The 13729-nt window shown below is 39.3% G+C and overlaps 1 protein-coding gene across 4 annotated transcripts in view; it reads right to left on the bottom strand.

Annotated features, from left to right (window-relative positions):
- The window catches only part of EXOC4 (exocyst complex component 4), an 809489-nt gene that overhangs the window by 742361 nt on the left and 53399 nt on the right, over window positions 1-13729 (bottom strand). For all 4 annotated transcript variants that reach the window (XM_061165832.1, XM_061165834.1, XM_061165833.1 and 1 more), the window contains exons 4-5: window positions 12803-12987; window positions 2195-2304 (exon numbers count right to left, since the gene is read on the bottom strand). In XM_061165832.1, the coding sequence (XP_061021815.1) occupies window positions 2195-2304; window positions 12803-12987 (295 nt within the window). The remainder of the gene's footprint in view (window positions 1-2194; window positions 2305-12802; window positions 12988-13729) is intronic.

Raw genomic sequence — 13729 nt, 5'->3', positions numbered from 1 at the left:
ATTGGATTCTCCTGCAGAACTTCTGGTAGGAACACAGCCCTGTCCACAACCTTCATTTTAGCTCAATGAGACCCATACTGGACTTTTAACCTACAAAACTGTAGGATGATACATGTTTCCTGTGGTAATCTGTTGCAGCAGTGACAGAAATCTAGTATCTAGTTTATTTGCAGGAAAACTGCATGCTTTGGAACCCAGCTCCTGATGTGAAATCACAAGCGCTACTATGTGTCAGCTGCATCAACTTAAATCTATCATTAACCATCCTCAGTCTTGCTTTTCTCACCTGTAAAATGGGGTGAGAAAATGATCTCTCCTAAGATCATTGAAGGACTTCATGAGTTAATTCATGTAAAGCACTTATTTCTACTGTTTCACAGATAGAAGGTATACTAAGCACATGTTAACTACTGTCACTATTGACTTTAATCAATAACTATCTTCTTTTTCAGTCACCCCCAGAAAAATCAAGAGATCAGTCCTCCAAACAGAAAAGGAAATGAGCCCTTCTAAAAAGAAAGTTTTGTGGCCAGATCTACAAGCCATCTTCATAATGGTCCCAAGCTCCACTAATCTATCACGCAGTTCTTCCAGAGTCATTCCCAAAAACGAAGGGACAGATGGCTGAAGTCAAAGTGTCACCATGAGCTCCACTCAGTGATAAAGGCTAACTGCAGGGCCTGACAGAAAAAGTGCACAGAGAGGAAAAGCTGTCTCATTAAAAGTAATAGATGTTGCAGAATTAGCTTCCACTGAAATTTGCCATCACTGGCCTTTTTTCAGCTTATTTGGTATTTATGTTTTTCATTTTCAAAACGCCTGCCCCATCATCTCTTCATGAACAATTAAAATTTTTATTTCACTTGGCCACTGACTCAGCAATATTTACCTAAATTGATATAACCAGGCTAAGTGGCAATTCACATTATAAAAACACAAAGATCTAACAATCGGTAATTTCCACAAAAGGCAGAGGTAAAATATAAATCAAGAGTATAAATGTATTTTCTGTATCATAATTCCACACTCTACAACAGCTCAAAGCAGTGTCAAAACTCACAGAACAGTGATATAGCAAAGAAAGGGGGCGGAAAACAAAACCTTTTACTCCAGGAAGAAGTTTGAATACACAGCTTTGTAAACTGTCATAATATGTGCTTGGGTTTTTAAAAAAATGAGTATAATTTATTATAAAACAATTCCTTACAGCAGAAATTAGGACAACAATATAAATCAACTATAACTCAATAAAAAATGAAAATCAACCCACCTTAAAAAAGCAATTCTTATATTTTTCCTACAGTAAAAGCAATAAACTTCAAGATTCCAAGCTTAAATAATCCTAAATTTTAATTAAATTTTATTTTATAAAGTAATTAAATATGCTTCGGCAACAGTATATTGTTAGGCTCTCAAAAGGAACACTTTCAGTTAGTTGCACAAAATGCATTGACTGAACTCAAATTATTTTTCCACCTTTTCATCATTTCAAGCTGTATAGGACTACAGAACCAGTAAAAACTGTTTTATCTGAAAGTCAATAATAATAATATTTTTATTCCTTTAAAAGACATTACTATTTCTTTAAAAGCATTTGTAAGGTCACCATCTTCCCAACCCAAGGCTGCAATGGCAGGACAGGTGTTTGCAGCAGCCCAGAAGCTCTGAGCCCAACTGAGATGAACTGAACCCTACGATGGGACAGGTCTGAGCCACTCCAGAAGAATTCCCTTAAACTTTGCCTCCATAATCAAAAATACAACTTCCCTCCCCAACTTTAAAAATCGGCAAAAATGGCTCTCCTTCGTCTCATTCAGTACCATATTAGATAGGTAAAGAAGAAATAAGATTAGTCTGTGGCTAAGTCCTCAGAGTGCACTGAGGTGTCCACACACGCACACAGGTAGACGTGGAGAGGCCACTGGGAAAACACAAGGAGTGTAGCTATAGAGCAGAGGTCACACACTCAAAAGTTCTCATGGACCCGGCAAGGAATGCGCTATGTGCAGCAGCTGGGTAAAAGCTAATAGGCTCAACAGAAGTTAGAGCAAACACACACACACACACCATCAAAGAGCATTCAACTTCAAAGAAAACAAGCAGCGCTGCTCAAATGGAATGCCCACCCCGGCCTGGGCCCAGGAACTGCAGCCTATTAAAAAGCAGGTGAGTGGCTGAAGAGTTAAATACTTACCACTGGAGCTTCCAGGAGTAGAATACTGAGAGGTATCGAGGAATTTCCGAGGCGTAGGAAGGTTTGTAACATCCAGCAGAGGGACAGGAGAAGCGTCCTTCACCAGGGAGCTAAAGGGGAAGAACAGTAGTAATTACTCACTTACCACTTTCTCCAAAATCTACTTACATCCCAGGACATGCCCATCCTTTATTCCTTTCTTTCTGTCATGAACCCTCCTGACACTCTAATTTCAAGTATCCCCCCCAGTCTATTTCATAAAGCAGTGATTGTCACAGACAAGTGGATAAAGACACATTTTAAGGATTCCAAATATTTACATTTTTACCTTTTTACTTCAATACTAGGTTAAGAAGATTAGTGGATATTCTGATGATCTGGATAACCACCTTATAACCCAATTACAGCATGCAACTTCAGTACCTCTTTGTTTCTGTATTAAACTTATCAGCAAAGGAAGAGCAAATAACACCTTATTGTGATAAATGAATGAAAGTTTAAATAGTTAAGGTTAGTTTAACTTGTGTTTTTCAAGCTGGAATTTTTATTTTTTTAAGATACACTGGGAATTCACTACATTTAGTTTCCTTTAAAAAAAAAAAAAAAGTTCATAAATTTCATCAAGCTGAGAATCACACCTATGAAAAATGATTTAAGGAATCTCAAATAGGTTAATTCAGCATTCGATTGCCCATTTCACCTTTTCCAAAAAGGTCCAGCAACTCATCTTATTAACTTTATCATCTCCATATAAACACAATAATTTTAAGTGATACAAAGACTATAAAAAACAAATTTTCAAGATAAGTCCCATTTATAGACATCTGTTAAGTACAAGAATGTAGGCGGTGCCAAGGCAAATAACACCGGTTGAAGAAAATGAATCATCTAGTCACTCTGCATTTCCAACAGAAAAGCTTCTCTAACTCATGTTCCAAGGACAGACGGGTCAAAGCCAGTTCTCGCCTCCTTCCAGTCCCAGTAACATCACCAGTCACAGTGGCTACCATGGAAATGGTTCTCAAATGACCTGGGAAGGGAGAGCACGCAGTGGTGAGCAGGAACAAGACTACACCTTCAAGGAAGCTTCCTCCAAGTGGAGAAAAAAAAAATGTGTGGAAGTTGGAACATTAGCAATAGTGACATCCCCACCTGCATCCCACCACCCCTTTGAAACCAAAGGTATATAACCCAGGTATGTGTGCATCCTTAAGCAAATTAAAAAAAAAAAAAAAAGTTCTTTCAGAAAACTTTCAGAAACTAACTTTTATTAAAGGGCAAAATTATCCTTTAAGGTATTATTTTTATTGAATGTTAACAATGTTGACAGCAATGAGATCCAACAAGTCCATCCTAAAGGAAAGCAGCACTGAATATTCATTGGAAGGACTGATGCTGAAGCTGAAACTCCAACACTCTGGCCACCTGATGCAAAGAACTGACTCATTGGAAAAGACACTGATGCTGGAAATGATTAAAGGCAGGAGCAGAAGGGGATGACAAGAGGATGAGATGGTTGGATGGCATCACCAACTCAATGGACATGAGTTTGAGTAAACTCTGGGAACTGGTGATGGACAGGGAGACCTGGTGTACTGCAGTTCATGAGGTCGCAAAGAGTCGGACACGACTGAGCGACTGAACTGAACAATGTTGACAGCCATCATCCTTGGCCGGGAGGGTAACTATGACTGTCATTAATTTCTCCCTTTTCACTTATGACTAGGAAGGGGGAATCATTACTCAAATAAGTCTCAGCATCTGCCATGTGCTTGGCACTTTGCTCAGGGCTGAGCATCCAAGAAGTATGACTAAGATATGAGCTAAACCCAACTTCACGCATTTCCAAGTGCTGGAATCATTTGCAGACTAATGCGAAACCTCAAGTGAAGAATAAGACATAAAAGTTACAGAAATAGCATTTACCAGGAATTGAACTGACATAGTTAGCTCCAGTAACTCTTCTCCAATATAAAGCTGTAAGTTCCTATTTGCCTACACTATCTTAAGAAAATCTAAAAGAGCCTTCCAATCCACTGATTTGCTATAATCATCTAATTATAAAACCAATTCAATCACATGTTTATCCATTCGGCTTTCGTACACTGACTACTGTTATCTTCTCATTTCTCCTCCTCAGCTACCTCTCTTTTATCTCCATCTTATTCATAACTGGAAAATCGCTCTACGCACCTGCCTAGCCTCTGGACACACATGCCCAAAGAGACAGAGGATAACCACTAATGTTGACAGTGCTGTTTCTGAGTAACTAGGAAAAAGTTAATTTCAACTTTAAGTAATAGGAATAAGACTTGATAAATGTAATAAGTATTCTCATAACAGAAGTGGAGGAGCTATTTTTAAAGCATTGATAAATGAACATATCGATTAACAGGAAATTGAGGTACGCAGCCAGAATACTGCCTGCCACAGCTGTAAATGAGGCAGCAGTCAGTACACGTGTGTGCACAGTCATATGTATATGCGAGCATAATACACACTTCTGTAAATACGGAGGTACACACGATTCACTTTAGATTAAAACATACAACTACCTTCTCAGTTTTAACCTAAAAACATATTTCAGTTAAATATAGGGTGATAAACAGCTTGCCATTTTAACACTGAAAAAACATAACCCGCTGACTTTATTATCAGAGCCAGAAGGGCCCTCTAACTCCATCAATAAACTCTTAGAAAGTCAATTTACTGCAAAACTATTTTCATAGACTCATTTCTCTTTCTAAAATTTTCCCTTGGGCTTCAATTTTCTCCTTTGTGAACATTAACCCAAAGGCAAGTAACTCTGGAAATGACTTTTGGTTTTTCTCTTCTTCTTTTATGGAAGGACTTAGTCATAAAAGTTCAAAAGAAAGGGGGCACACCCACTCATTTAGTTACTACAGATAGCAAACTCAACGGAAGGGTACCTGCTATTACAGAGTATCACATACCGACCTCTCAGTTTCAATTTCAGAAGCGAGAAAAGGCCTGTCCTCGTTGTACATCAGAAATAAAGTTGAGAAGTATGAGTAGCCTCAAAGGGTTTTCAATCCTTCAGAGGACATATTTTTGAAAACAAAAAAATAAAATAAAAACTAGATTGTTATTAAAAGCAATAACAAATGTTGGAGAAAATGTGGGGGAAAAGGAACCCTTATATACTGTTAGTGGGACTGCAGATTGGTATAGCCACTACAGAAAACAGTAATGGAGATTCCTGGAAAAATTAAGATTAGAATTACCACATGATCCAGATATTCCACTTCTGAGTATTTATGTGAAGAATATGAAAACACAAATTCAAAAAGATATGTGCACCCTATGTTCATAGCAGCAATATTTACAGTGGTCAAGATAAGGAGACAACCTCAGTGTCCATCAATATATAAATGGATAAAAAGGATATATATGTACACAATGTGTGTGTGTATATATACATCTTCTATTGTGCTTATGTATGTATATACATATACAGATGCCTACAATGGAATACTTTCAACAATAAAAAAAATATGAGATCTTCCTCATTTGCAAAAACATGGGTAGACCTTTAGGATAAGTGAAAAAAAGTAAAAAAGATAAATAACTTTATGATTTCACTCATATGTGGAATATAAAAATCAAACACAAATGATCAAACCAAAACAAAACAAATAACATCTGCTTGCAATGCATGAGACAGCACTTCGATCCCTGAATCGGGAAGATCCCCTGGAGAATGAAATGGCAACCCACTCCAGTATTCTAGCCTGGAAAATCCCATGGACAGAGGAGCCTGGCAGGCTACAGTCCATGAGTTAGCAAACAGATATGACTGAGCAACTAAACCACCAACCACCACAGAGAACTGAGTAGTGTTACCAGGGAGAAAAGAGAGAGGAGGAAGGCAAAACAGATAAACTGGATTAACTGGAGGGTGATGGATGAACACTAATTTGTTGAGACTTCCCTGGTGGTCCACTGGTTAAGACTCCATGCTTCCAATGCAGGAGACCTGGGTTTGATCCCTGGTCTGGGAACTACATCCCACTATGACTTGGTATAGGCAAATAAATAAGAATATTTTTTAAAAGGAAAACTAATTTGTTGGTGATGAGCACACTGAAGTGCATACAGAAGTCAAAATACAATGTTGTAGAGTAAAAAATAGATTGTCAATTAATGTAAATTGCTTCTAATTAATATGAATCATCTAAATGGCTTTATTTTCAAAGAAATATTAATAGAAACTACTTTTCTTTTTAAATATCTATGGTTACAAATTTTAAATCAATTCAGAATCGTTCACAACTGACTTGAAAAAGAGATGATACACATAAATCCTTCTAGAATAAGATAGCACCCCTCCTCCCAAAATCAGGAACTGTATTTTGTAACTGAGTGCCTTGATATTTAATAACCACATGGTGGCAGATAGGAAAATTATAAAGCAAAATTAACCACGCCAAAAACAACCCCCTACCACTATAACCCCTAGGACTTTCTGACCATTAAACATCCATCCAACCAGTAAGGATCTACTTCAAAATGTGTATCATTTCAGTATTTCAAGCCATGAAGTCTTTTTCTCTTTTTTTTTTTTAAGAAAGGTTAGACGTGCTAACAGCTTATTAAATGTTTGCATTTTAATTAGAACTTATTTCTGTTCCTCCATTTAATAATAAATATGTCCACCTATATACAAAATTCACAGCAGCAGCTCATTTGGGTGATTTTACTGTCGAGCTAAAACTTAACAGAGGTGATCTGAACTCTAAGTTGTAAATCTAATAACTAATATATTCACCCCATAACCCAACAGCTGGTGCAGGACCTGTCAAAGAGCAGGTGCTCATAAAAGTTGGTTAAATCAAACTCAGCTAAGAATGATCTGTCGAAGATAATGTGCCCTGAGTGAGAAAATGTAACGGAATAATGAATCAGGAATGCCTTGCATGGTAATTCTCCATAGTTCTAAGATCTGCCTGAACATACAGAAAGAATCATGAATGATTCAGAAGGTAGAGAAGTCAGAAACAGTCATGGTATCAAATGATAACCCAAGAGAGAAGACATGCAATACAAAATAAAGTGAAGCTAATATCTAAGCCAAGAGGGAGGGAGAAAGCCCTGAAAGATAACAAAACAGACACACATAAAAAGGAAAAAAATTTAAAGACAAAATAGTTAGGGAGTAAATAATACAACAGAGTCAAGGACACCCTTTATGTACCCAGGGACAAATATGGTCACCAAAATCCATGGGTCTGAAATTTTCTCCCCAAAGAGCTAGAGTGTCCAAGGAAGCAAGATAAATCAAGTATTAAACTCAGGAGGCATGCAAGTAGTAAATGGACTAACCGTTTTTAAAATAACTTTTTTACTGATTTCATCTTATAAAGGTACTAAGTATTCTTTTTGAAAATATAAAGAAAATTTAAATAAGCTTCCCTGGTGGCTCAGAAAGTAAAGAATCTGCCTGCAATGCAGAAGACCCAGACTCAAACCTTGGGTTGGAAAGATCCCCTGAAGAAGGGAATGGCAACCCACGCCAATATTCTTGCCTGGAGAATCCTATGGACAGAGCAGCCTGGTGGTCCATGGGGTCGCAAAGAGTCAGACACGACTGAGCACTCATGCCTTTCAAAACAGTTAACAGAAAGGAGTCTTTCCACCCCTAAACACACACACATACACACACACACACACAATCATGCATACACACAAAAATGTACACACGCTTTTTCAACAGCGTCTGGATCGCCCTGTATAGAACATTAAGCCCTAGGTTCTCTGTGCCTTTGTGTGACTTCTTTCATTTTCTCCTACAGTAGAAATCTGCTGCTGGGTGTTTGCTTTTGGATTCCAACAACTGGAACAATCTTTGTATTTGGAGAGACTCTCCATGATCTGGGTCAAAGCAGGAAAAAGAGGGCACTTCTTCCCTCTATACAAGTTGACATGTCTCAGGCTCCAAGAACTGGAAGCTTCCAGACAACACTTTGAATCTTGAGGAAATAAAGAAAGAGAGAAGTGACATTTAAAGATCATTCACCTTGAAAATTCAGCAATTGCGGGCATGATGTCACAACCCGACCAGACCCTTCCTGTGGCTTGCTTGTGATGTACACCCAGCTGCTTCATCTCCCTTGGTCCCTCCAGGGTTTTAGAGCCTGTCCATAGAGACTCACTTTCCTTAGATGCTGTGACCTACTTGGTAACTTTCCACTAAATTTCTTTCCTTGTTTATTACCAGGACTGACTCTGCTATTTGTAGTCAAGAATATTGGCTAAAACATCATTCTCTATAATAAAGAATATGTTTTATTTGCTTCTGTCTTCTCTGACTTTTAAATATAAAAATCTTTATACATATCTAGGTTAATAAACACAAAATTAAAAGAAGTAGACATATTTTCTCTACAATTATTAAAATCCTCTGATTCATCTTAAGAATTCAGCATTCCTTTCCATCTCTAGCTTATCCCTATTTCCCAGTATCTACTAACTTAATATAGGGATATAAATTCTGTTTACTCTTACAGAGTATTCTTTAATCACATAGACCTTCTTTTTCAAAAAGTTTTCAGCTTATATTTCTGATCAAAATATTTCAAACTATTACAAAAACTATCTCAGTTGTTCATATGCAAATTTACATATTTAATGCTGTGTAGTCAGTCCTGGTAGCAGATTCAAACTTCATTGTTCTCAAGCTGCTGATTTTGGTTCCTATCTTACAATTCATCTTTGAACATTTTTCTCAGGAAAAGAATTCCAGATTTGTATTTTGTGTTAATTTATACCTGAGAATGTTGCTGTGCTGTCTAGGTACACTTGGCTGGATATAGAGATTTTTGGTCCCAACCCTTTTTCATTCCTTGTAGACTTTGCTCTGCTGTCTTCCAGTATTTTGTGTTAAAGCAAATCCTGGTGAGCCTCACTGTTGCCCCTATCTGTTTATCAGGACTTGTTTCAACTACATATAAACAGAAGACCCAAACAGCCGTGACCTGAGTAAATCAAAAGGATTTCCTCCTTCTCATATAAAGATACAAAAATGCCACTCAGAGGTATAATGGAGGCTCCATGTCATTAAAGAGTTTAAGATCTGATTTCCATTCTCAAGGTCACCTAGTGTCCAAGACAACAGCCCCATCCAAGTCCTTGACAGGAAGTAAAGGAAGGCAGGTAAAGGGCAAAGAGTGAGCATACCAGTTTTGCTGGCACCTCTGAAGAATGTTCCTATGAGTCCTGATTCAACATCTTGCAAGTAGAAGTCTCACTAATCACCTTCAGGTACACAGAAGGATGGCAGCAAGATGGAAAATGTAGTCTTTTAGCTGGATATATGGCCACCGTGAACAGAACAAGAGTTGTCATTAAAAGAGGAAGGAAAGGGGACTCCCCTGTTGGTACAGTGAATGGGTATCCACCTGCCAAAGCTGTGGTTCGATCCCTGGTCCGGGAAGATTCCACATGCCACACAGAGCAAGTGAGACCTCACACCACGACTCCTGAAGCCTGTGTACCTAGAGCCTGTGCCTTGCAACAAGAGAAGCCAATGCAGTGAGAAGCCCACCCACTGCAACAAAAAGTAGCCCCCGCTCTCCGCAACTAGAGAAAGCCCGCGCACAGCAACAAAGACAGCACAGCCAAAAATTAATAAAAAGTAAATGAATAACTTTAAAAACAAGGTGAGAATGGGTCGGGTGGGCGTATAACTGTCAGAACAGGGAACATAATTTTTCTTCCTGGTGCTTACAGTATTTCTTTGTTAAATTCATAAAAAGCTTTCTGATACTAAGGGTCAGTTTTTCACTAATTTTACCTTGAATCATTTTGATTTGCAGACCAAGGTCTTTTTGTCTGTTTAAGTAGGTCTCTTTCTTTACACTGTAAGTACTGCCACTATTTCTTTCTGTATTAATTTGCTAGGGCTGTCACCACGAAGTACCACAGACTGGGCAGCTTCAACAACAGAAATCTGTTTTCTCACCATTCCGGAGGTGAGGAGTCCAAGAACAAGATGTTGGCAGAGTAGGTTTCTCCTGAGGCCTCTCTCCTAGGTTTGTAGATGGTTGTCTTATCACTGCGTCTTCACATGGTCTTCCCTCTTCAGAAGTGTGTGTCCAGACTTCGTTTTCTTATAAGGACACCAGTCATGTTGAATTAGGACCCATGCAACCTCATTTTAACTTAAACTACCTCTTGAAAGACCCTAGCTCCAAATTTAGTCACCGTCAGGTTCTGGAAGTTAGGATCTCAACACATGAATTTTAAGGGGACACAATTCTACCTATAACACTATCATTTTAATGTCATTCTATACAGTGCTTAAAATCATTTATTGATCACTATTCTCCATCTTTCACACCTAGTATCTTTCTCTCATCATTTTGTCTTTTCCTTCTTCATGATAAGTTTTCCCTCCATATCATTGATTCTATTCTTCCAGTGTTTTAAAAAGACTTAATTTCCCTATTATTATTTTGATTTTTCCTTACATTTTGTTCCTGTTTAGTTCTTTTTGCATCTCGCCCAATCCCATTCATATAACTCCTCATTATCATTTCATAGAAGCTATATGTTTGCTGCATACAGCCACAGAATCTCAGTCATGTTCAATAATAAGCACATTTTGGTGACTGGCTGACTCAGGCTAGCCAGCTCAGCTGAACTTGGCTCGATTCCACATGACTCTCCTCCTTCTCCAGGGACCAACAACATCATGGCAGTGACAGAGGCATGACAGGGCATGCTCCCTGGCACAAGCACATTTCAGGCCCCTCGTGTTACATGCTAACAGTCAGCAACAGCAAGGGCCCAAGAATCAGAGAGAAGGAAATACTCTTCTCCCAGTCAGGTGGAGAGGGAAGGCTGATAATTTTGAGCAATTATGTAATCTACATCATCTTGCATCTTTTGACAAACCTTGAGCTTGAGTCTCCTAAAACATTTCCTATTTAGCTTTATAAATCCTTTCCTTCAAATAAATACTCTTCTTTGAGACTTCAATGTAATGCTTTTTCCCTTATGCTTACACGGGAAGGGGGTTTTGTTTTTAATCCTTGCACAGGAAAAAATCTATTTAGATCCACTATTTACCACCAGACACTCTGGAAGGAATGCTCCCACCCACCACTTGACTCTCCAACAAGGCTGTATGCAGATCCAGTTCTTAGGTTAAGTCTAAGGTACATGCCTATAGCTTAGTTTGTGTGCCTAAGATTTTCCAGTGCCCAACTGCAGAAAAGAGATGGAAACTCCTCTTTCTCTGTCACAGGCCCTGATTGAACTGAAGCATCACAGAGTTGCTGATTTGGGTTTGAACAGGATAGGATTTTACAGACTTCATTCCCAGCATGCACTGCTTCCAGTGTTCCTCTCATCTATAGCCGATGAAAATGTGTCAATAATAACACAGTGCTCAACTCAACTGCCCTCTGAAGAATCTTAATTCTTCAGTTAGATTAAGGCTATTTTAAACCTGGATAGCATATTTAAAAGCAGAGACATTACTTTGCCAACAAAGGTCTGTCTAGTCAAGGCTATGGTTTTTCCAGTAGTCATGTATGGATGTGAGAGTTGGACGGTGAAGAAAGCTGAGCACCGAAGAATTGATGCTTTTGAACTGTGGTGTTGGAGAAGACTCTTGAGAGTCCCTTGGACTGCAAGGAGATCCAACCAGTCCATCCTGAAGGAGATCAGTCCTGGGTGTTCATTGGAAGGACTGATGCTGAAGCTGAAACTCCAATACTTTGGCCGCCTCATGCAAAGAGTTGACTCATTGGGAAAGACCCTAATGCTGGGAAGGATTGGGGGCAGGAGGAGAAGGGTATGACAGAGGATGAGATGGCAGGATGGCATCACCAACTCAATGGACATGGGTTTGGGTAGACTCCGGGAGTTGGTGATGGACAGGGAGGCCTGGTGTGCTGCGATTCATGGGGTCGCAAAGAGTCAGACGCGACTGAGCGACTGAACTGAACTGAAACAATGTTGGAAGGACATACGCCGTGCACAGCTATCTGACACACGTTAGTAACACCACTGTCCTACCATCTTACCATCTGATCTATTCCCTACCAGGTCTCCCCTAACTTAATAAATGTTCGGAGTCCACCCAGGCCCTTCATCACAGGACTGTGCTACACCCAGACCAAGGATAAAACAAAAGTGTTCTCTCTCAAGCTCGCCTGAACTGCCCCAGAAAGAGGATTATACACAGCTCTAAGTAACAAACAATCTTCTAACTTCAGTTCATATGCCTATATTTCTTAATTAGGAGGACTGCACTATCATTTTAAGGATTTTTCTCTCCCTTCTGAGATATACCAGAGTCTCTCTGATGGAGTACATTAAAAGCCCACAGTAAATGTTTCCTATGTATCTTGACATAAAAGGACCACAAGAAATGTGAAGTGAGGGGATGAACAAACACTGAGTGTGTCAGCCTTTCAGAACGGGGAGCGTTTGTTATCACAAAACCATCTTACATTTTCAGAGACAGTACGTTAAAAAGAGAAGTAAAATAAACTACAACCATATTCTGGAAAACAAATAATACCCCTAAAAGCTCTACACGGCCACAAGACGCTGTGGCAAAGAGCCTCTCTAACTAACCTCGTCCGCCCTTTCTCCTTGCTCTGCTGCACAGCGCGGCTGGTGGATTTGATGTACAGGTGCCGATGCAGCTCGTCTATGAGAACCAAGTGCAGGTTCATCTTCTTGCTGTGCAGCTCCAGCCGAAGGTCACTCAGTCCTTCCACCTGGAGCAGTGGGCCCTCCAAAGACTCGACTGCGGACACCTGGAGACAGCGAAGAAAACGATTCAGGCAACAAAACAGTCCCACAGTATTATTAATATGAAAGGCTACTGGCTCAGCTGGTAAAGAATCCGCCTACAATGCAGGAGACCTGGGTTCGATCCCTGGGTTGGGAAGATCCCCTAGAGAAGGGAAAGGCTACCCACTCCAGTATTCTGGCCTAGAGAATTCCATGGACTGTATAGTCCATGGGGTCGCAAAGAGTCGGACACGACTGAGCGACTTTCACTTTCATCTTTTCAAAGATACTGTCAAAAGAGTTTGTGAGAACCTCATCAGTACACAGGAGACTTTGAGTGGATAGACCTAGTTCTGCTCTTGAAGGGTTTAACAGATATTGCTGAAGAAAACAATCATGATAAACATGAAGGCACTTCAAGAACCTCAACGTTGTATGTGCTATTTATTCCCATACACACTGCCTATCAATGGACACATATAAAATGACTTCCCAATAATTATTTTTATATCCTTACAAGAAGTTCATGTACTAATAATTTAGACCAACTTTTAGTCAAACTTACCTTTTAAGATTAAGACTCAGTAAAAGCACACTATATCAATTTTTTTTAGTAATTCTCAGGGCCATTATGAGTCAGAGCTTGGTTAGCCTAAGTCTACACACATATTTACACATAGTCAAGTCTCTCTGGCTCTTTCTCATATTCACATACACATAGAGGGAAAGGCAGTTTTACATGAAAGCTACAAGCAAACAACCGCA

The sequence above is a fragment of the Dama dama genome, chromosome 18 (assembly GCF_033118175.1).
Source record: "Dama dama isolate Ldn47 chromosome 18, ASM3311817v1, whole genome shotgun sequence".
Lineage (NCBI taxonomy): Eukaryota > Metazoa > Chordata > Mammalia > Artiodactyla > Cervidae > Dama > Dama dama.
This window is presented reverse-complemented; position numbering and strand designations above follow the sequence as displayed.